The 23711-nt window shown below is 42.6% G+C and overlaps 4 protein-coding genes across 54 annotated transcripts in view; 1 reads left to right on the forward strand and 3 right to left on the reverse strand.

The window, feature by feature from the left end:
- The window catches only part of LOC106602685 (butyrophilin subfamily 2 member A1), a 112687-nt gene extending 107926 nt beyond the window's left edge, over nt 1-4761 (reverse strand). For 47 of the 49 annotated variants that reach the window (XM_045716728.1, XM_045716721.1, XM_045716718.1 and 44 more), the window contains exons 1-10: nt 3873-4151; nt 2776-2838; nt 2218-2571; nt 1479-1643; nt 1159-1308; nt 856-951; nt 673-714; nt 538-567; nt 336-356; nt 179-244 (exon numbers count right to left, since the gene is read on the reverse strand). In XM_045716728.1, coding sequence (XP_045572684.1) covers nt 179-244; nt 336-356; nt 538-567; nt 673-714; nt 856-951; nt 1159-1308; nt 1479-1643; nt 2218-2571; nt 2776-2838; nt 3873-3912 — 1027 coding nt within the window. In that variant the 5' untranslated portion in view covers nt 3913-4151. Of the gene's footprint in view, nt 1-178; nt 245-335; nt 357-537; nt 568-672; nt 715-855; nt 952-1158; nt 1309-1478; nt 1644-2217; nt 2572-2775; nt 2839-3872; nt 4152-4472 lie in introns of those variants that run through there. The other 2 variants (XM_045716730.1, XM_045716729.1) reach the window with 2 other exon arrangements.
- Nucleotides 4493-10472, forward strand: LOC106602686 (cyclin-dependent kinase 2-associated protein 2). 2 transcript variants are annotated; one of them, XM_014195469.2, is made up of 5 exons: nt 4493-4617; nt 5414-5565; nt 7256-7347; nt 7689-7809; nt 9028-10472. In XM_014195469.2, exons 2-5 carry the CDS (start codon nt 5511-5513, stop codon nt 9093-9095), a joined length of 336 nt encoding a protein of 111 aa, XP_014050944.1. In that variant the 5' UTR covers nt 4493-4617; nt 5414-5510; the 3' UTR covers nt 9096-10472. The 2 variants fall into 2 exon arrangements, with proteins under 2 accessions (XP_014050944.1, XP_045572695.1); XM_045716739.1 differs by lacking the exon at nt 4493-4617 and adding an exon at nt 4937-5240.
- Nucleotides 10473-12107: 1635 nt separating this feature from the next.
- On the reverse strand, nt 12108-18702 carry aip (aryl hydrocarbon receptor interacting protein). Its single transcript, NM_001140060.1, is given in 7 exon segments — nt 12108-13368; nt 13728-13960; nt 14296-14437; nt 14673-14849; nt 15305-15493; nt 15742-15924; nt 18559-18702. Coding segments are annotated over 7 exon segments (1029 nt in total). The 5' UTR covers nt 18658-18702; the 3' UTR covers nt 12108-13362.
- A 414-nt stretch (nt 18703-19116) lies between these two features.
- Nucleotides 19117-22246, reverse strand: LOC106602689 (transmembrane protein 134). Of its 2 annotated transcripts, none has more exons than XM_014195471.2 (8): nt 22053-22246; nt 21129-21392; nt 20974-21041; nt 20750-20809; nt 20514-20590; nt 20035-20079; nt 19864-19917; nt 19117-19479 (listed from the first exon to the last, which is right to left on the reverse strand). In XM_014195471.2, exons 2-8 carry the CDS (start codon nt 21339-21341, stop codon nt 19397-19399), a joined length of 600 nt encoding a protein of 199 aa, XP_014050946.1. In that variant the 5' UTR covers nt 21342-21392; nt 22053-22246; the 3' UTR covers nt 19117-19396. The 2 variants fall into 2 exon arrangements, with proteins under 2 accessions (XP_014050946.1, XP_014050945.1); XM_014195470.2 differs by having other exon boundaries at nt 20750-20836.
- Nucleotides 22247-23711: the final 1465 nt, after the last annotated feature.

Genomic DNA, 23711 nt, shown 5'->3' on the forward strand with positions numbered 1-23711 from the left:
ATCATGAGTGAACATTAACTTCAATTAGGTTTTTTGTCTCTGTTGAATGGAAAAAGTGAAAGTCATTGTAAAAAGGTGAATGTGGAACTGGGACAGTCAAATCCAATTGTGATTAAGACAAATTATCATCAAAATATACAATTAAAAAGGTAATATATTCATTCTCCTATTACTTTACCTTCCAGATGAACTTCTTTTCCAGCTGCTCTCTGTTCAGTAGGTGTCGGCACTGTGTTTTCTGCCCCTAACGGAGCACATTTAGTTAATATTAATCAGTTTACTACATTATCAAAGTTATATTATATCATATACAGTATATCATGAGTGAACATTACCTTCAATTAGTTTTTTTGTCTCTGTTGAATGGAAAATGTGAAAGTTATTGTAAAAAGGTGAATTGTGGAACAGGGACAGTCAAATCCTATTGAGATATCTGCATATCAGGCTTCGTGTCAATGGAAAGGTTTTCTCAAAAATAAGTTAGTTGCATGTATATTATGATAGCCTTTCACCCAGAGATCAAAATGAAACAATTACCTGCTGGCCTCTGTCCCAGCTCAGTTTGATCTGAAATATAGAGACACAATTGTTAAAATAAAATAAACTCATTGTTTATGTTATGTCATAACTCATATTTCATTCTTAGTTTATTTATCAGATGAAATACACTACCTGAACGGTTTCTGGACTTTCGGGATGAAGACCACATGGACCCTTAAATAAAAATAAAAATATTGTTTTGATATTTTATGGACAAAATCTTTTATGACACATTTCTCTGTAGGGTTATTATTACTGTTAAATCTTGCTCTTATAATTAAATCACAAACACTAATATGACTGAATTCCAGATACCTCTTCGTTTCCACAGGATGACAGAGCACAGAGCACAGATGACCAGAAACAGGACCAACAGGACCAGAGTCACAATGTAGGCTTCTTTAGAGACTCCTGCACACAGAGACTCAACATGGATCAAATGACTCTAAAGCTCTTAAGACATGACATCATCAGAACATCATCACAGTGAAATTAATTAGCAAAAGAAATCTGTAGACACCTCTTCAACATGTTTATCCTCCTCTAAACTAGTGTCTGTGGGATCGGGAGAGAGGGATCTGATCGTGGGTAGGATGTTTGTGTAGGAGACTAACTCACCAGGTACAGCTGTAGGAGCTGTGTTTATATGTGGCAGAATTCTTCCCGCTCTCTTCGCCTCCTCAGACAGAGAGACTGTACAGGCAAGCCAATCGGAGTATGAGGGAGTGTACAGCAGCCAACTACTGACACTCACCAAGCCCTGGGGATCTGATACAGAAAGATGGGAGGGGAAATCAAAATGTAAACATTGACTTACACAAAGTAGTGTAACAAAGTACACCACAACCCAGGTCAGATTTTTAACCCAAACCACAGGTACAAGAACATTTGTGTCAGCAGAGCAGAGACAGTGTGAGGAAGTACCAAAATGTAATTACCAGAAGTGTTGAGCACTTCTTGTTCATTTCTGATCTCTGTCCCATCTTTGTTTCTCCAGGTGAGTTTAGGTTGTGGTGACCATCCCTCTGATAAACAGGTAACGTTCACCTGACCACCTCCTCCTCTTGCTTCGGCAACAGAGAGAACTGGTTCACTACCTGTTACTAATGGACAGATAAAAGGGGATACGCCACAACTATTAGGACACAGATTGAATGACAGAATAAATTGGAAGAATGCAAGATATGTATTTTACAATGTAATGTTAGATGGTTCCTCGCAAGGTAGTCTATGGGCCAGGAGAAACTGTATTGTATGGTTTGGTTTTATTTTAAACAACCATTACAAACTCCAGCTAACTTTAGCCACTACTAGCTAAAATGCAGTGGGAGTGATAGGGGCATCCAAACAATTCAAATCACTTAAAGGATGGTTTGCCCATTATTTTACATTACACGGATGCCCCTATGACTTCCATATATTTTTTTGGGGGTGCCGGGGGGGGTGTTATATAAGGCTAAAGTCAGCTGAAGTTTGTAGTGGCTGTACCCCTAATGCAATTGTAAACTGAGAGGTGGCAAATGTAACTGCCATTTATTTTTTTACTCTGTGGTACCAAAGACTACTAGGCCTGTATTCAGAAGTATATCAGAGTAGGAGTGCTGATCTAGGATCAGGTGCTTTGGGGGTGACACCACAATACACAGTTTCACCATCAATTTGAGAGATAACCCTTACCATTCACTGTGAGGAAGACACTGGCCTTTTCATACCACTGTTCACTGGTGACTTGGCACACATACTCCCCCATGTCTTCCAGTGTGACTCTCTCCAGTGTCAGGGACACATTCCCTCTCTCCAGCCCCCCAGTTAGAGACACCCTGCCCCTGTAACGGGGGTCCACAGGGGCCTCCTGGATCTTGTGATCTTTGTACAACAAGACAGGACTGTGGAAGTTACTGGAACGATACCAGCGCACCTCCAATGGCTCCACATTGAAGAGAGGTGAGACTTGACAGAGTAGAGAGACAGAGGAGCCAGACAGGGTCGTGGTTGGACCATCAGGGACAGTTAAGGTGAACGTCTCCGGAGCTGAAGAAGGAGAGACACGACGGGGAGGAGATGGTGACTTATTTGTGCTAGACTCCCAGGGCCAGTTTCCAGGACACAGATCCAGCGTAGGCCTAACCTGGATCTCCATTAAAATTACTTTTTAATCCCAGACTAAGATTAAGCTGTGTCCAGGAAACCATTTATTTTAGTTACCAATGAAATTAACAGTGTAAACATTCTCACCTGGTTGAGCTGCTCTGATGGGAACTGGGAGAGCAACCAGTATCAGCACCCTCAGACACAACCCTTCATGAAAGATAAAGGACATCAGAATGACATTATCATGATTTAGGTGTTCGGGAGCCTGAGAGAGAGAAACATTGTAGGTACATACAAAGTATCAAAATACTTGACCAATAAAGTAACAAAAATGTTCATAATGATTATGCCCATGTTGACTCCAATGCTTCCCACAGTTGTGTCAAGTTGGCTATATGTCCTTCGGGTGGTGGACCATTCTTCATACAGGAAACTATTGAGCGTGAAAAAACCAGCAGCGTTGCAGTTCTTGACACACTTAAACCGGTGCGCCTGGCACCTAATACCACACCCAGTTCAAAGGCACCTAAATATTTTGTCTTGCCCATTCACCCTTTGAATTGCACACATACACAATCCATGTCTCAATTGTCTCAAGGTGTAAAAATCCTCCTTTAATCCATCTCCTCCACTTCATCTACACTGACATCAATAAAATATCATAACTTTCACCTGGATTCCCTTGGTCAGTCTGTCATGAAAAAGAGCACATGTTCCTAATGTTTTGTACACTCATGGTCAAATCAGATCCCGCCTTTTGTCTCAGAAGTGAAGCTATTGGGTTCATTGGTAACCAGGTGAAGGTAAATGAACAGACGGAGCCTGCGAGGCTGAACTTGGTTTTATCTTGTTACTACTGCTACAGTATATTGGTTAAATAGCCACACTAGCAGCCATTTTAGAAAAGTACACGCACAGTAGTCATTTTAACTGGGTTTAATGGAAGAATATAGAATACATGCCTAATAGTAATAGGCATAATACAACATTACTAGAAATAATACATTGAGAGAAAAAAAATCGAACAAAATGTCCTATTACTATGAAAGGAAAACAACAAATGTTACAAATCCAAGCGGCAAGTCACAAATGTAACATTTCTTAATGGACAAAAGTGGAGAGTTGTGAGAAGGGGGAATAGAAGAAGCATAACTTTTTTCAATTAAGAGGACACTGATAACCTTTCATTTAAATGTTAACTCATCTTTTACTAGAGAAGTCATAGAAAAATGCATTTGTACCTAAGTGCATGGTGCCTCGATTTCCAACGGTCGTAAACATCAAATGTATCCTCACTTTAGGGATCCTTCGATGATCCTATAGATTCATGACCCTCCAACATACATTCCGTGCATTTAAATTCTACCGTAAGGTGAGAATGCAAATCGAATAGTTAGTAAGCACGAAAGTCATTTTTCTTGCCCACTCCCTCTATATTTCATTGTCCTTTCACTTTCCCATTTCTTGCAGCAACATGGGTTAATGGTTGACAAAAGGTGACTTTCCAGGTCGACACTACGCATCTCAGAAGATTGCTATACCATATTGATGGGATTCCGGAAATGTTAAACACTTATCCAGGTGTTGTGAGATCTGATAATATGTGTAGTGTGACTGTGAAAAAGACGACCTGGAAAGCCATCAAATCGACATGTCCACAAATCATGTAACCACAGGGGAAATAAATCATTGGGGTGTGCCCCATCACATAATCGCTATAATTGATTTTTTCTTTACACTCAAACTCTGAATACCAATGAGATTATGAAAAATACACACCAGTGCTGAACCCTCTAAATAGATAGAAGGGAAGGCGCTGATAAATAGATAATCCTGCTCACCTTAGATTTTTTCAGCCTTATTCACCCAATGACAACGCGTCACCTTATGAATATTCAGTTCATCTTTGCATCAACAGCCACGCCCCTTTCAGCAGGAGAAAGGAAGCTGCTTTTTCGACCTGGCTGAAAATCTTCCCCTAGAAAGGTACATTTCGAAAGCGTTTCCCTTCATTTTTGTTTTCTATTACATTTTGAATGGCAACTTAAATACTTAAACCTATGGAACGCAAACTCATTCTGTAACTAGAACGTTATAGCTATGTACCTTGTTGTGCACCTAGCAAGCCTGTTTCACACCGAATGAAAACCTGTCAGCAAATAGCTAGTTAATGTAGCTAGCTAGCTTCCTTGCTAAGTAACTAGCTATGACATGCGCAGTGGTGAACAAATACATTGCAATTACAAGTTAGGTCACCCGCTAACCAGTTTTGTTTCTATTAATTTGACTTTATCTGAAGCAAGATGTCATCTCGTCGACCTTTGGTCCGGTAACTAGATAGCGAGTTACAGTTAGCTTGGCTACCTAGCCAACTAGCTAACGTTAGTTAGTGCAGATAGGCTACGACCAGGTGAGATACTGACTTACTGTGAAAAGTTTCCCGCTAAGCTGATGTAGCTAGAGGAAACAGGCACTGTTGTGTCAAATGTTTGAAACCAGCTGCGGTTGTTGGATTACTCGCTAGTTAGGTAACCTAAGGTCTGGGTCATTAAGTCATATGTTTGCAAACGTCAGTAATCCACTGACAACGTCATGGCAGCCTGGTCCAGGTCTGTATGAGTTAAACAACATTCCTCAATCATTGTCATGCCAAACCCAATTGGCCATACAGAACATTCAACAATACTTGCATAGCACACAGTGTATTCTGGACCAGGCTAGACTGACAGTATAGTTAATGAATGTCATACATGAACATAAGACCACGACTTTCTCTTCCTAGCTCTCAGGGGCCCAGCCCACCAGTAAAGCTGTACAAGCACCGGGTTGACGGGACAGACGGCGCGTCGTCGTACGGGGAGGTCCGCAGTGACATCACGATGAGCTACAAACCCATCGCCCCTGCCCCGTCCGGCTCCAACCACACCCCGCCAGGTTTCTGCCGACTGTCAATCGGTTATTTTGTATCCACTATAATTTATATTTCTGTAGATGCACCCTCTACACTACCCATCTTTGGTTTGCTCTCCACCCATCTTACTGAACTCTCAACCCTACCACAGTGCAGTGGATTCCATTCAATAGATAAGACTTGTGGTCCTGCACCTGCCCAGAGATTAGTCCAGGGAACACACTGCACGTCACCCGCAAACCTGAGTGTCATATAAACTCAGCAAAAAAAGAAACGTCCCTTTTTCAGGACCCTGTCTTTAAAAGATCATTTGTAAAAAAAAAACATAACTTCATAGATCTTCATTGTAAAGGGTTTAAACACCGTTTCCCATGCTTGTTCAATGAAACATAAACAATTAATGAACATGCATCTGTGGAACGGTCGTTAAGACACTAACAGCTTACAGACGGTAGGCAATTCAATTCTCAGTTATGAAAATTTAGGACACTAAAGAGGCCTTTCTACTGACTCTGGGGGGGGGAAGAAGATGCCCAGGGTCCCTGCTCATCTGCGTGAACGTGCCTTAGGCATGCTGCAAGGATGCATGAGGACTGCAGATGTGGCCAGGGCAATAAATTGCAATGTCTGTACTGTGAGACGCCTAAGACAGCGCTACAGGGTGACAGGACGGACAGCTGATCGTCCTCGCAGTGGCAGATCACGTGTAACAACACCTGCATAGGATCGGTACATCCGAACATGACACCTGTGGGACAGGTACAGGATGGCAACAACAACTGCTCGAGTTACACCAGGAATGCACAATCCCTCCATCAGTGCTCAGACTGTCCGCAATAGGCTGAGAGAGGCTGGACTGAGGGCTTGTAGTTCTGTTATAAAGCAGGTCCTCACCAGACATCACCGGCAACAACGTCACCTATGGGCACAAACCCACTGTCGCTGGACCAGACAGGACTGGCAAAAAGTGCTCTTCACTGACGAGTTTTGTCTCACCAGGGGTGATGGTCGGATTCGCGTTTATCGTCAAAGGAATGAGCGTTACACCGAGGCCTGTACTCTGGAGCAGGATCGAGGTGGAGGGTCCGTCACGGTCTGGGACGGTGTGTCTCAGCATCATTGGACTGAGCTTGTCATTGCAGGCAATCTCAACACTGTGCGTTACAGGGAAGACATCTTCCTCCCTCATGTGGTACCCTTCCTGCAGGCTCATCCTGACATGACCCTCCAACATGACAATGCCACCATACTGCTCATTCTGTGCGTGATTTCCTGCAAGACAGGAATGTCAGTGTTCTGCCATGGCCAGCGAAGAACCCGGATCTCAATCCCATTGAGCACGTCTGGGAACTGTTGGATCGGAGGGTGAGGACTAGGGCCACCACCCCCCCACCCTTTGTTCAGGGACACATTATTCAATTTCTGTTAGTCACATGTCTGTGGAACTTGTTCAGTTTGTCTGTTGTTGAATCTTGTTATATTCATTCAAATATTTACACGTTAAGTTTGCTGAAAATAAACACAGTTGACAGTGAGTGGACGTTTCTTTTTTTTGCTGAGTTTACTACCAACCGTAATGTAACAATCCCTCTCACCTGAGAATGAATGCACCACGATGCCACGCAGCCTTTCTGCCCCTGCCTCCCATTTTAAAGATGTTAACCAGTCATAGGGCGCTTCAGTGCGTCTGAATTCTCTCTTTCCTCTGCCTAGGCTCCAGTGTGCCCTCGCCCTCACTCCCCTCCTCCTCCAACTTCAGACCGGCGTTCAGTGATTTCGGCCCCCCGTCGATGGGCTTCGTTCAGGTAGGACTGAACAGCCTGATCCTCAGCTCCAACTGCTTTAACTAGTGCCTATGCTATTTTAGAAAGTCATGTTAAATATCATGTGATGTTATTCAGGGTATTATATCAATAGGGTCCAGGTATCACTAACAACAAATACAAAGCAGATGGTCATTACTGGTCAATTTAATTGTACGTTTATTTGCATTTCTGTCGATTCGTCATGGTAATTATCCCCGTATCTCTACTCTGTGTAAAATGATTATATCTTGTTCAGGGTCAATTCGGAGTTCTAGTTGTTTTTGCTCTTTTACAGCATATGACCTTTGTCTCGTATCCCCCCCCCCCTCTCACACACACAGCCAGTGAAAGTGTCTCAGGGCTCAACCTACAGCGAGCTGCTGTCAGTCATCGAGGAGATGAGTCGCGAGATCCGCCCCACCTACGCCGGGAGCAAGAGCGCCATGGAGAGGCTAAAGAGAGGTACTGCAGCCAGCCCGGCTAAACGCCTAGGCCGTAAATATCCTCCCGAAGCATGGATCAAAGGTTGTGGTTATATTGACATAGGATGTTTATCAGTACTCCATAGACGTTACTTTCCTTTTCCCTAACCACAGTGCACATACCCAGCAAGCAGACAGTAAGCACATTAATATTATTGGCATAAACACAGCTATAAGAAATTAACATAAGGCAGTGGGTGAAAGCAATCAGCAACATTGCATGGCAGCAGCAGCACACCTAAATCATTGAAATAAACCAAATGGTATGTTCCAAGGCTTTCTGCATTCAATAAAACCATCAACAAGCTGTCATCCAGTCAATCGTCAAAGTTTAAATCCACCAAGTTCAATTAGCAAAATAAAAGCCAGTCCAATCTGACATTGTCCTTTAAATCCAAAGATTCCTAAATTATGTTCAATTCATGAAACGTAAATGTTATGCACAAAATGAAAATGGGAAATTCCATGGTAACGGAATTACGCTGCGACTAAGATTTCACTTTAACATGGATACCAAACAAAAACCATCATTTTTGTATGGTTTGTTAAACTTTGAAATCAGTGTTTTTTGTTTGGCATACATTTTAAAGTGAAATATCGGAGTCTCGTCGTAATTCCGTTACTGTGGAATTGCCCCAAATGCAGGACACATCAAAAATAATGAATTAACCACTACTTGGTGATGAAAGGTAGTCATAGTATTTGAGATGGTCAGTCCAGAAATCCCTATTCCAAGGCTTGTAATCCCAAGGAAAATGTTTATCTTATGAATAATTACTGAAGTAAATGCTTTTCAATGAAACAAACATTTAACCCATGCTTCTCACACGACGGCCATTTTGTTCTCTACTCGCATGGTGATCTGGGCTCCTTGGGACGTCCCTACCCTAAACCCTAACCTTAACACATTTCAACTTCACTGAGGTGACAGTTAGTCCCAAGGATCCCATTTTTCCCTATTCACATGGCACCAATACTTAGTGACATGATTTTACCAATCAACGAAATGTAACAAACCAAAAAATACCAGAAGGTCAGAAATGATGGCACGTCTTACACAGGTAGGCCTACTTATTCCATATGAGTTTACCTGGAAATACCTGCATTTGAATTCACATTCAGGTTAAATGTGGAAATCTCCACACATGAAGTAAAAGTTATAAATCCCAACTTGTGATGTTGTTGATCTGTCTTCTAGGTATCATTCACGCGAGGGCGCTGGTCAGGGAGTGTCTGGCAGAGACGGAGAGGAGCGCTCGCACATAACCCTTTGCAGAATCCCCCCGTCCCTCGTCTCTGTACAGGCCTCATGTGTCACGTCTTCGTTATCCTGACTGAACTTGTAACCTTCCCTTGTTCCATTCCCTCTTCCATGTAGCCTCTCACGTCGCCTATGGGGTGTGTTCAGAATGTGTAACACATTTTGCAGTTGTAGGACAGTTCGCTCTCAGAACATTCTGTAACTTATATGGGTTTCATAGGCACCACGAGGGCCTGGTAAATATTGTCTGATTCGTGTTGTCCAGTTCAGGTAGATTATTGAAAACTACGCCATAATGAAATGTCTGAGTTTGATACTCAATCTTTCTCTTAGCTGCTATACTGACACCACTTAACCAAAGGTTCAATTACCCATTGTTTTACAGTAAGCAACACTTAAGCCTTGTTCACACTGCAGGCCTTAATGCTCAAATCAGTTTTGTTTTTTCAAATCCGTTTTGCAATACTGACTGTCCAAACAGCAAGTTAAGTGACCAAATCAGAGGTGTGTGTTGACAGCAGTCATTTGCTGACATGGCTGTGCTAGTTGTCATACTAATGAGGGTTGTGTGCGCGCAGTGGTGTTGGTGCTTCCTATCACTCAGAAGTTATGTAGCAAGCGAAGGTGACAATGCCTGCAATGAACATTTCCCAGTTGCTTTGAATGTTCAAAATCATAGTGTAAGAACACTTTAAAAGCCTCAGGTTAAGATACTTTCAAAACAAGTGTTGTTTGGCTAGACACAGCAGTCAACTAACTAGGTAGCTGTTTATCTTTCTAGCACATTCACTCATTTATTTGTAAACGATTAATAAGCTAGTTAGTTGGCACGTTCTTGTCAAACTGTCAAGTGTAGCTAGCAAGCAACAAGATATGCCAAATAAGTTTTTAAAAAACACTTGAGGGCAAATCAATCAGATTTGACCATTCAGACAAGTCTAATGGCCAGGAATCAGATTTGTAGGTGGCTTAAAATATCCTATTCCATGTGCTATTTGACTGTTCAGACTGCAGGAAAAATGTTTTGAATCGGATATGCAAAAAAAAAAATGGATTTGATGTGAACAAGGCTTTACAGGATCTTGAAAATACCCAGTGCTCTGTTCCACATGCTACCACCCTACACACATCAAATCAAACTTTATTTGTCACATGCACTGAATACAACCTTTCTGTGAAATGCTTACATTTCCTGCTGTCATAGTACCCTCTATTTGCTGCATACAGTCAAGCTTTCCTTGCCCTTCATCCTCCACCCAATTAACTATTACCTCCCTATACACCTGAAATCAATTTTGTTAGTATGGTAATTTTGTAAACCCAATTTTTGCAGTTCTGTACTTCAAAAATTGAATAAAATGAAAAGTTTTCCAATTAAAAAAGCGAGTGTTTGTTTCATTTGTATACAGTGCACAGGTTGGTTACACCTTAATTGGGGAGGTAATGTCTGGAGTGCAATGCGTGGGATGATATCAAACACACGATTAACATGTTTGATGCCATTTAGTTTGCTCTGTTCCAGCCATTATTGTGAGCCGTCCTCCCCTCAGCAGCCTCCTGTGATGTAGTGCCTGTAGAAAGTCTACACGCCCTTGAACTTTTCCCATGTTGTCAGTGCCTGTTTCATGCATTTAAAATAAGCATTTTTTTGCCCACATATCTACACCCCATATTCTACACATTTAAGGCACATTTTTGTGTTAAGAAAAATATAATTGGATAAGTCTCCACCCCCGAGTTAATACTTGGTGGAAGCACCTTTGGAAGCAATTACAGCTGTGAGTCTGTTTTGATAGGTCTCTACCAACTTTGCACACCTAGATTTGACAATGTCTGACCATTCTTTACAAAACTGTCCAAGCTCTGGCAAGTTCTCTGGGGAACGTTGGACAGAAATCTTAGTCATGCCACAAATTATTGATTGGATATAGGTCAGTGCTCTGACTGGGCCACTTAAGGACTTGAACTTTTTATTCCTTAGCCACTTCATTGTAGCATTGGCTATGCGCTTCAGGTCGTTGTCATGCTGAAAGGTGAACATCTGTCCCAGTTTAAGCTTTCTTGCAGAGGGCAGCATGTTTTCAAGGACTTTTCTGTGCTCATTTTCTGTTCTATCCTGATAAGTCCCTGACGATGAGAAACATCCCCATAACATGATGCTGCCACCACCATATGTGTTGGGTCTGCGACAAATGTAACACTTTGCATTTAGGCCAAAAAGTTACATTTTAGTTTAGTCAGACCACAAAACCCTTTGCCACAGCTACAATCTCTTGTGTTTTTTTACATACTTCAAGATGGGCTTCTTTGAGTAACGGCTTCCTTCTTGCCACCCTACGATACATGACCAGTCTTGGCCAGAAAAGCCTGTTGCTCTTTCAAAGTTTCCATCGGACTCCAGGTAGCCTCTCTGATCAGTCATCCATATTGGAGGGCAGCCTGATCTAGGCAGGGTCTTGGTGGTGCTATACACCTTTCACTTGTTAATAATCGTCCTGACCATGCTCCATGGGATATTCAAGGCCTCTATTCAAGGTCCCGGAGTTCATTTGAAAGCTCATGGTTGAGTGTTTGCTTTGCAATTCACTACCGCTCAGAGGGAACCTGCAGGAACTGCTAAATTTATCCTGAAATCATGTGAATCACTACAATTTAACACAGGTGGAGGCCAGTTAACTTGGTGTGTGATTTTGAAGGTGATTGGATACACCGGAGCTAATTTAGGATTGCTATTACAAGGGAGGTGGATGCTTATCCAAGCAAGCTATCAGTTCACAATTTTTGATTTTCAAAAATATATTTTTTTCACTTGGAAGTTGTGGGGTAGGATGCGAAGATCACTGGATAAAAAAAAGCATTTTAATTCCAGGCTATAAGGCAACAAAAGGTGAACATTTTAAAAGGGGGTGTAAACTTTCTATAGGGACTGTGTGTGTGTGTGTGGAGATATTGATGAAGGGGGTGAGCGTGCTCACACGTAAACATGGGGTCGCGGGTGGGTACCACTAGGAACACAGTAAGAGTTGCACCTCTTTATTTGGCTTCTCAGTCATAACATAACAGCAAAAGATGGCTGCAAAAAGCACTCCTCGCTGTCCCGCCGTAGACATTTTATAGAAGGCATGATAAGTAGCCTGGTTAAACCAGGTTGAACACTGCTCACCAATGAAAACAATGTTGAGTGTAGCATTTACTCTGCTTCAACCAGGCTAGATAAGAACACCAATTTCATACAACTGACACTTGAGTCAAGTCATGGTGACCCTTTGATACAATTTTCACAAATACAAGGGACAAATGAGTTAAATGCTGGTATGACGAGATGTGTCAGTCGTTTGATGTGCAAACCTAGGAAAATGGGCCCTACAGAAGAGGCTCTCTTGACCTTCTACTTGATGCTTGCCAGTGAGTCATCGCCCCGGTTCCATCTCTAACCTTTCAGTGACTATTGGAGGCCTGGAAGGAGTAGTCTAAGTCGAGCCTCCGCCATATTGCCTTTCCCTATCCAGTCCTTTCAGTTCGTTGAACACAGGAATGAGCTAGGGGCCAAAATGATGGCCACTATCAAAATTACACTCACTGATGCCAATGACTTGGCAAATCATTAGCTCTGTTCGACTGACCAAAAGGCAAGTGGGGTTGGGGTGGTGGTTGAGTTGAGAGCAAAACAGTCCATTACAAATATCTTATCTTAAAATATACAGGACTACAAAGGACACAGATTAGCAAATGAAATGTAATACGTCAAAATAACATAACAATAATAGATACAAGTGAAGATAAAAGTAAATAACTTGGGATAGTCATATATAGAACATTAATAAGGGTAAATAAGAAAGGGGTGAACAAGAGGGAAATGGTGGAGACTGCTCTAGTGTCCACACATATCATATATCTTATGATTGTCTCCTAAGTTGACATCCCAGTCATACTGCCAGAAGTGGAGGATCTCCTGCGTATTCCTGTGCTTTCGCTGCGTGTGTGATGTAACTGGCTGTTTGCGGTAGGGGAAAGCTGAACTTTGAAAGTCTGTTGGTGTGGAGGGTACATTTGTTTGGATGTGTAACGTCGTTCTATAAAAGATAAAATTGAATCTAGAAGGAGAATATGTGCCATGCGAGTGGCGTGTGGGTTTTGAGGGCATTGCGAAAGTGATATTTCATGGGGAAACTGAATATGGCTTTGATGTGTGGATAAAACTAAACGTGTCAGCAATGTGTCCACAACTGCTCCTCCGCTCTTCTTTATAACAAAAATAAACGTCTTCTTAATTCAACCCTAAAAGAGTGCATAACACAGTGTTAGACATTCAAAAAGTACAACATTACATAATTAGTCATTCAAAACTAATAAGGGATGAAATACTGCCAATTTAAAAATACATCAATTAGTGTAAAGACAGATGGATCATTAATTTCAGTAGTAAAACAAAGGGCAGATATTTTCTTCACACCGGGTAATCTGATTCTAGATCTGGGAAAAGCACTCAAATAGCGTTCATGTATGAGTGCTGATATAGATTAGTTTGGCCTATTAGATTATAATCAATTATATTATAGGGACTCCTACTCTTAGATGCTGTTTTAATATGGGCCCAGATTCTAAGAGAAACTTCTAGAAGGTACTCGGCTACTCACCGTGGTAGCGGTGGCCGGGGCGTTGCTGTCGTAGCTGAACAGACTCTTGTAGCGGCCCTTCTCCTCCTTCTCCTTGGAGCGGATCCTCTCCTCCATGGCCCTCAGCTCCTTAGCCACCGAGGACCCCAGCGACGGGTCCAGCTCCACCACCTTGGCAAAGTCGGCCCGCGCCTCCGTCTCGTTCCACACCGCCGCGTGGGCCTTGGCCCGCTTGAAGTAGGCCTTCACGTTGTCTGTGGGGGTGGGAGGCAAGAGTGTGTCAATGGGAAAGAGACTGGTGTGTTCAAATGTTAAGTTTACACACATTTAGGTTAAGCAGCTGGTAGTAAGCAATAACACTTCAAAAGGACTTGTCATTCACTAGCAACAAGCCTGCTGTAGACCGATAAAACAGAACAGCAAAAGTAACAAATGTTTATTTTTAAAGGGATTGCCTTAAGTAATGACAGTGCCGCAACAAATTACACATTCGCTTTCAGAGCATAGCTTATTGCTATGTGAATTCAGCATCTCCACTTGATCCTAGGGCAGGGCTACACCTGAATGTATTCAGAAGTTTGTGACTCACCCTCGTATTTGGAGAGGATGGAGGAGCAGTGGTCCAGCACCTCGTAGTACTGACCCTGGATCAGCTGACACTGGCAGTAGTTCAGCATCAGGGGCGTGATCATGAGGTCCAGCTTGATCCACCCCTCATCGCCCGGACGCTCCTGATTGGAGGAGGGGCCAAGGATTGGGAGGAGTTAGAAGACTAGCCACTTACTTAGTGTGGTTAAGACGTTCTATAGACGGGGAATGCATAGATCTCATTTGACGTGACAAGCAGAATGGCTAGTTATCTCAGCTAAATTAAAAGCATTTGTCTGAAGTGCTCTAAATGTTACCCTACTAAATAAAAATACCCCAAAAAGCATGGGGACCAGGTTTGAAGTCAGAAAGGTTTACCTTCATCTGCAGGTTCTTCAGACAGGCGATGGCGTTGTGGTATTTCTCGGCCGCCTCCTTCACGTCACCCTTCTTGTACAGGGCGTTACCCTCCACGTGGATCTGAGGCACCACCTCCAGCTTCTCGTCGTCCGTCATCGCCCAGATGTCCAGTCTGAACGAGCCGGGCGTCAAAACCTGGGAGAGAGGCGTCAATCATATTATTCCATCAAAATGTATTTATGCAGTGAACTGACAGGGGCATGAGTGCTGCTTGGGTGATAAAACGGATAGAAAACATTTTGATGTAGTGCTTTTAACAAAAACTGTTATCACAAAATGCTTTTACAGTAACCAGGCTTTGACCCCCAAAAAGCAAGCAGTAGCACAGTGGCAAAGGAAAAACTCTTGAGGACATAAACTTTGAAAGGAAGGGTGCCATCCTCCTCTTGATGTCGTGGTCGAAGTTCAGAGTTCATTTAACCATCTAGGTGAGACAGATGTCCATTTACTTAGCGCCCCAAGCAAGGAAGGTGCTTTGCTCTAAGAAATAAGCAGTAGCACCGTGGCAAGGAAAATTCCCTGGATGGAAGAAACCTTGAGAGGAACCAGACTCCCCCTAATGGAGAGGGAAATAAGCCCCCCCCCCTCACCTCCATGAGCTCCAGGGTGAAGACCAGGGGCTGAGGGTTGGCCTGGAGCTTGTCGAGGTCACAGTGGCCCAGGGAGTGGTGTGAGTGGATCTGAGCAATGCCACAGCAGTGTCTCTGGCCCTCCAGGGGGTCCTTCCCTGCACTGATGTTCCTCAGGGACTGGGACACCAGCGGGTATAGGGCTGTGTGCTGCAGGGAGAGAAAGAGAAGGAAAGAGGATGGTTACATTACATTCACTGGGACAAATTGAGGGACTGGTGGTTATGAAAGTACAATTAAGGCAGTTCTCTGAAGGGAAACAGTTAACAAAACATATTGACAAACCCTGTAAAATTCCATAACGGTCAATGTTTTTTGCCACGAATTGTATGTGTGTGTGTACAGATGTAACAGTCTCTAATCCATCCAAGTCAACCATATTAAGTTGGGCGACCCACCTTGACGTCACATGTGAAATCTGCCACCTCTCCCTCCCTCATGGTGGCAATGACTCGCTCCCACACGGCCAGCTTGAACTTCTTCCCCAAGATGAGTTCCATGGGCTTGCTCCGGCCCCCCATGGTCCTGGAGTCATCCAGCACCGTGCCATCACACAGGCTGGAGCGGTAGTGGAATATCACCTGTTGGAAAATTGAGGGGATAGAATGGAGAACGGGTATTACACAAAGTGGATAAATCATGAAATACACTGAACAAAAATTGTCCAAATGCACAAAAAGCGTATTTCTCTAAAAAGTTTAGCACAATTGTGTTTACATCCCAGTTAGTGAGCATTTCTCCTTTGCCAAGATAATCCATCCCCCTGACAGGTGTGGCATATCAAGAAGCTGATTAAATAGCATGATCATTATACAGGTGCACCTTGTGCTGGGGACAATAAAAGGACACTCTAAAATGTGCAGTTTTGTCACACAACACAATGCCAAAAATGTCAAGTTCTGAGTGAGCATGATATTGGCATGCTGAATGCAGGAATGTCCTCCGGAGCTGTTGCCAGAGCATTAAATGTTAATTTCTCTACCATAAGCCGCCTCCAAGGTTGTTTTAGAGAATTTGGCAGTACGTCCAACCGGCCTCAACTGCAGACCACGTGTAACCACGCCAGCCAAGGACCTCCACATCTGGCTTCTTCACCTGCGGGATCGTCTGAGACCAGCCACCCGGACAGCTGATGAAATTGTGTGTTTGCACAACCGATGAATTTCCGCACAAATGTCAGAAACCGTCTCAGGGAAGCGGATCGGCGTGCTTGTGGTCCTCACCAAGGTCTTGACCGGACTGCAGTTCAGCTTCGTAACCGACTTCAGTGGGCAAATGCTCACCTTCGATGACCACTGGCACGCTGGAGAAGCGTGCTCTTCGCAGCTGAATCCCGGTTTCAACTATACTGGGCAGATGGCAGACAGCATGTATGCAGTATTATGGGCGAGCTGATGTCAACGATGTGAACACAGGGGCCCATAGTGGTGGTGGGGTTATGGTATGGGGCAGGCATAAGCTACAGACATCGAATACAATTGCATTTTATTGATGGCAATTTGAATACACAGAGATACAGTGACAAGATCCTGATGCCCATTGTCGTGCCATTCATCCACCGCCATGTCCATCCACCGCCACGTCACCTCATGTTTCAGCATGATAATGCACAGGCCCATGTACCAAGGATCTGTACACAATTCCTGGAAGCTGAAAATCAAATAAAACTTTATTTGTCACATGCGCCGAATACAACAGATGTAAATAGTCCGGGTGGCCATTTTATGAATTGTTCAGCAGTCTTATGGCTTGGGGGTAGAAGCTGTTAAGGAGCCTCTTGGTCCTAGACTTGGCGCTCCAGTACCGCTTACCATGCGGTAGCAGAGAGAACAGTGTATGACTTGGGTGACTGGAGTCTGACAATTTTTGGGGGTTTTCTCTGACACGCCTAGTATATAGGTCCTGGATGGTAGGAAGTGTGGCCCCAGTGATGTACTGGGCTGTACACACTACCCTCTGTAGTGCCTTACGGTCAGATGCCGAGCAGTTGCCATACCAGGCGGTGATGCAACCGGTCAGGATGCTCTCGATGGTGCAGCTGTAGAAATTGAGGATCTGGGGACCCATGCCAAATCTTTTCAGTCTCCTGAGGAGGAAAAGGTGTTGTCGTGCCCTCTTCATGACTGTCTTGGTCTGTTTGGACCATTACAGTTTGTTGGTGATGTAGACACCAAGGAACTTGAAACTCATGACCCGCTCCACTACAGCCCCGTCAATGTTAATGGGGGCCTGTTCGGCCCGCTTTTTCCTGTAGTCCACGATGTCCCAGTTCTTCCATGGCCTGCATACTCACCAGACATTTCACTCATTGAGCATGTTTTGGATGCTCTGGATCGACGTGTACGACAGCGTTTTCCAGTTCCCACCAATATCCAGCAACTTCGCACAGCCATTGAAGAGTGGGTCAACATTCCACAGGCTGCATGAGGCAAATGGTGGTCACACCGGATACTAAATGGTTTTTCGAAAAACCAACATATGCATATCTATATTCCCAGTCATGTGAAATCCATAGATTCGGGCCAAATTAATGTATTTCAATTGACTGGATTTCCTTATATGAACATTACATTTTTTGTTCAGTGTACATGACATGCATTGTATTGATGAAACAGTGTTTTTTCTGTTTTGTAACAGTAAAAGTTGTAGTCTCTACATAATCACTTCCCAGCAGGCCGAACATTATTATATACAAACGTTGGACAATAAATGCTGATAGAGTGAGCTGGTAAAAGGTTTATAATGCATGTCTTTCACAGACGAAAAAACTCCACATAAAATCTCGAATTTATTTTTATCAACAGGAAAAGAGGCAGAAATTCACACTGATTATCCAACAATACTGTCGATCATGCCGAATATCCAATTAAAACGTATAACTAATGTTTACCGACCAATAAGAGACGAACATCAATGAAAATGTGTCCATCCTGTAAAAGCCCCGCCCCCTTACAGTTTCACCAAGACAATTATCGTTTTTGCTCCAATAATTACTTGTTAGCTGATAATTTCTGTAAATAACAAACTATAACTCTGTCTACCAGAATTAACTAAAATAAGGTAATGTATGCGTCACCTCAGAACATGTAAAACCTCGATAATTACGCTCCATGCTAACGTTAGCAGCTAGCTAATAATGCTAACCAATTTAGCCAGCCATACGCATACAAAACTACTCTTTGGACGTGGATTAAATGCAGTATTTTATAACTCACCTTGGTCCCATCAGGAAACGTTGACAGATCTCCTTTACCAGGACTGACCACTTTCTTCTGAATGCCTTCTGCGAGTAGCTTGGTAGCCAGTTCCTCCATCCTTGTTTCCCCGAGTGTCAAAAAGCAGCCGATTGCCTATCTTCGGGAGCTTGAGAGAAACCGACACATCAATTGACGTCACTGCTGACGGCTAGGGATTTCAAGCAGTGATTAGATTACCTTCTACCAGTTGAATGCGATTGTCCATTGATTCTTTTTCACAACTCTTCTCCAACATTGATGTGGTTAAGTTTTCCCTACATACCAACATAACGGTTTTCAAAAGCTTATTGTATCCAAAAATATGCATATAGGATACTCGTGCACTCAAATACTCATCCCATTCATTAAAATCTGGGATATGCGGCCCCACCAAACACATCAGAAAAATACCTAATACTTGATCAATAAGTTTGGCACCAACAGCATCACAGCCATCCTAAAATGCCCATACTGTTCGCATTGCATTACTGCAACACCACCGCTACTAACAAACACTGACTCATGGAGACCTAAAAGTAATATACAAAAAAAAAAGTTTATTGTAGTTTCACAGTCATTATTTACTCACGAGACATGACAAACAAGGCAAATCAGACTCCCTTCTCTTCCATACAGGATGTGCAGGAAGCTTATTGAGGCACAAAGTGGTTGAGTCCATAGTAGTGGTCAGTATAAAGACAGGGTAAAAAGGTTTTACAAAATAAGAAAAAACATCCATGGAACAATATCTTTCTGTTACATAATTTAAAAAAGTATGATTCTGGAAATTGGACAAAAAAAGGTGTAGTGCAATGGGTCATTTTTCAAAATAGGGCAAGTAGAAGAACTTGAAGCCTCTTCTTCCCCTAACTGCACAGCTGATGTAAATCACATGGTACACTGAGGGAGAAGGAGAGAAAACAATTACCACACTGTTTTAATAATTTCTGTAGTAAATATATGAAGGTATAGTAGGCCGTCATTGTAAAATAAGAATGTGTTCTTAACTGACTTGCCTAGTTAAATAAAGGTCAAATAAAGATATTAATGCACATGTTGCCTGTATGTTATTTAATCTGCAGATTACTTGTATCAACATACAGTGACAAGTATGTGACAGTGGGGACTCCTACAGACCATTACAGGAATGTTTAAGTTAACATTCCTCCCAAATGCACTGTCCAGACATTATGATTAAAAAGACAGGAGAAAAGCATGAAAGACGTGTGAAAAATGAAACACATTGGACAACACAACCAAGTCAAGGTAAAGAACGCTATATACCCCCAGGAATGAAGAGAAGAAATCCAGGGACGAAGAAAATGGCACTTGAGACACCTGTGGAAAAGGTCAAAGATCAAGTTGTCAAAGCCCACAGTAAAAGACAACCAACCAAGAACACAGACATCTTCACTGATTTGTGACAACACACACCACATTAACTGAGTCTCTTACCTGCATCCGGATTCAATTGTATTACGACACCAGTGAAAATGAGAGCTGAGAGAAAGAAAACATGGAAATTGAATGAAAAGGCAATATTTCAAGATAACAAACAAGAGATATGAGAAGACAGAGGAATTATTCTGAGGAAAAGTTCAGTGCCATGAATACATTACAATGGCTGACAATCGGTGGTAAAAAAACAAGACATATCTATAAAATATAAAGCGCTGTACACAAACAAAATTTTCAACTGCAGTGTTCCCCAACCCATTCCTGGGCTCCGCGCATTTTTTTTCTAGCCTAGTAATAACACACACAATTCAATGTATCAGTAAACCTTTGGTTAGTTGAATCAAGTGTGTTAGTGCTGGGCTGATACAAAAGTGTGCACACCTTGCGCGTTCCCCCAGGAATGGATTGGTGAACAACACTGTTGGATGAGAATCATGGGAGGTGTCATTTCTTTCAGCAGAGATGGAGTGACTTACCGACTCCAGTGACGAGGAGAAGGAATGAAGCGAGGACCACTCTTCTGTTCTTCTTCACCAGAGGGTGAGACGTCCATCTGAGGAAAACAGCAGGGCTTTCGTCAGTCGTTGTGGGTGATTGAGAGTGTTGGTGTGTGAGTACATCCTTGATCTTATGCAATATTCTGGGCATGGTTCAGTGTAAATGCCTTCTTGTGAATTACTGTTTGTGTGCATTTGTGTGCGTGGTTAAATACCCGCAGCACTGTGCAGAGAGCTGGGTGACAGAACTCAAGGTGCTGAACGACCACTGGGAGCTGCAGTAAGACAGAGTAGCAGGATCACTGAGGGGGGGAAAAAATGGAACGTTGTACATCTTTATTGATAACATAGAAAACAAGAAACACACATTTACATTTGAGGATGCCATTCTCATCTAGGTAATACCAGATGCAATCACAACATGCCAATGAAGACAAACCTGATTTTGAATAAGTTATTGAAAGAGGAATTGCCACTGCTGCCTAAGACGTCTTCATTTTCCAGATTCTGTGCGAGCAGAGAGAGTAAAATGTTAGGTCACTACCACACAACATTACACCCTGATATCACTTTGTGTGTATGATGGGGCATCACCTGGTACTTCAGACTGCTGCTGTGGTCGGGGGAGCCAACCACAGTGGAGGCCGGGTGAGCCTGGGGTTTGGCAAAGGACAGGGTACCGAACGTCATCTCCCCACCCTCTCTGTCTTTCTCTCGGCCCTTCCATCCTTCCTTCTCTCCATCGGACACCCCTTCGTCCTCTCCCTCCAGCACAAACGCATCATCGATGCTGAACTGCGTTGCCATAGCTGGCGGTTGCCAGTACTCACACCTTGCTGCTGCTTTGGTTGATATACACTGTGGGTTGAGGGGGAAATTCAGCAAACAATCAAAATGTACAAAAGCAGATTTTCTACCCAAGGGCCATATATGTGGACGTCAACATAGGGCTCTGATCTAGGCTAAACTACATTTTTGGGTTCAGTGGATTCGTCTTGTGTTAGCTGTTCGACATGTGTGAAATCGACATCATACAGCCATTGGGTTAATGATTAACCACATTGAAGCTTAGGGTGCATGTCGTTTTCAACAAAGAACATTCTGCTATATTTATTAGATTCTTTCCTTTCGTATTTGTAACGTTAATCTGAATTAAACAGATCTTGCGTAAATCTTTGATGAACCAAATTGTTAACAACTCCATTGCCACTGTACCCTCCAACCCTGCGATTTGCAAACACGTTTTTCGTAGATAAGGACATTAAGCGGCATACTAGTAACGTTATCCGGTTGAGAAACGTTAGCTAAGTGGTAGAAATAACATAAACAAAGAACGTTGCTAACTTATAAACACAAATGCGTTTGTCGTTAACGTACATTATTATCTAAAGCTCTGAGATAAATTATTGTAAAAAAAAAAAAAATTAAAAGCAACTTTTAAGTAGCTACTTTAGCACTGTTGTTTTGTCTACATTGTCTGGTTGCACTGCTCCGCTAACGGCTAGAAATAAAACTTACTATTTTTCAGGCGATTTTACTTTGACTTTCCATGTTCACATAAATACATTATTTACTGTAAGCTTTTGTTTGCAATATGTCATACAAATCACAGCATACGGACTGCAAAAACTTCCCAAAACTTTAGGCTTCGTATTTGCATCCGGTTCCCGATGGAACATGACTGAGTGAAAAGTATTCGGATTCGAATACGCCCAAATGAAAAGACTCTACTAATCGATCACTGACTTGCAATGTCAATCTATCACGTACTTGGGGCAAAAAAAGTATTATACACAAAAGAACACATTGTATATTTTCATTCGTTCATGTTATTTTAATAGCATAACAACAAGCGGCACACGGAAGTATTAGATCGATGCATATTTAAAAAAAAATGGACTTTATCAATGCTAATCAAGATGAGTATACATAACTATAGAAAAAAAATACGAAGATAGGATTTAAAGTCTAAACAGTAATAATACTGGACAAATATTGAACAAAAATATAAATGCAACATGAAACAATTTCACAGATTTTACTGAGTTACAGTTCACATAAGGAAATCAGTAAATTGAAATAAATTCATTTTGCCCTGATCTATGGATTTCACATGACTGGGAATACAGATATGAATCTGATGGTCATAGATACCTTCAAAAAAGGTAGGGGCGTGGATCAGTATCTGGTGTGACCACCACTTGCCTCATGAATCTCCTTCACATAGAGTTGATCAGGCTGTTGATTGTGGCCTGTGGAATGTTGTCCCACTCATCTTCAATGGCTGTGCGAAGTTACTGGATGTTGGCGGGAACACGCTGTCGTACGTGTCGGTCCAGATCATCCCAAACTTGCTCAATGGGTGACATGTCTGTTGAGTATGCAGGCCATGGGAGAACTAGTAAGTTACTCTAGAAATGACATTTTCAGCTTCAAGGAATTCTGTACAGATCCTTGCGACATGGGGCCGTGCATTATCATGCTGAAACATGAGGTGATGGCAGCGGATGAATGACAATGGGCATCAGGATCTCGTCACGGTATCTTTGTGCATTAAAATTCAGTTGTATTCGATGTCCGTAGTTTATGCCATAACCCCACCATGGGGCACTCTGTTCACAATGTTGACATCAGCAAACGGCTCGCCCACATGACGCCATATACAGTTGAAGTCGGTAGTTTACATACACCTTAGCCAAATACATTAAAACTCAGTTTTCACAATTCCCGACATTTAATCCAGTAAATAATCCCTGGTTAAGGTCAGTTAGGATCGCGACTTTATTTTAAGAATGTGAAATGTCAGAATAAAAGTAGAGAGAATTATTTATTTCAGCTTGTATTTCTTTCATCACATTCCCAGTGGGTCAGAAGTTTACATACACCCAATTAGCATTTGGTAGCATTGCCTTTAAAGGGTTTTGTGATGGCCACTCCAATACCTTGGCTTTGTTGTCCTTAAGCCATTTTGCCACAACTTTGGAAGTATGCTTGGGGTCATTGTCCATTTGGAAGACCCATTTGCGACCAAGCATTAACTTCCTGACTGATGTCTTGAGATGTTGCTTCAATATATCCACTTAATTTTCCATTCTCATGATGCCATCATTTTTTGTGAAGTGCACCAGTCCCTCCTGCAGCAAAGCACCCCCAAAACATGATGCTGCCACCCCGTGC

This window comes from Salmo salar, chromosome ssa04, assembly GCF_905237065.1.
Source record: "Salmo salar chromosome ssa04, Ssal_v3.1, whole genome shotgun sequence".
NCBI classification, from domain to species: domain Eukaryota; kingdom Metazoa; phylum Chordata; class Actinopteri; order Salmoniformes; family Salmonidae; genus Salmo; species Salmo salar.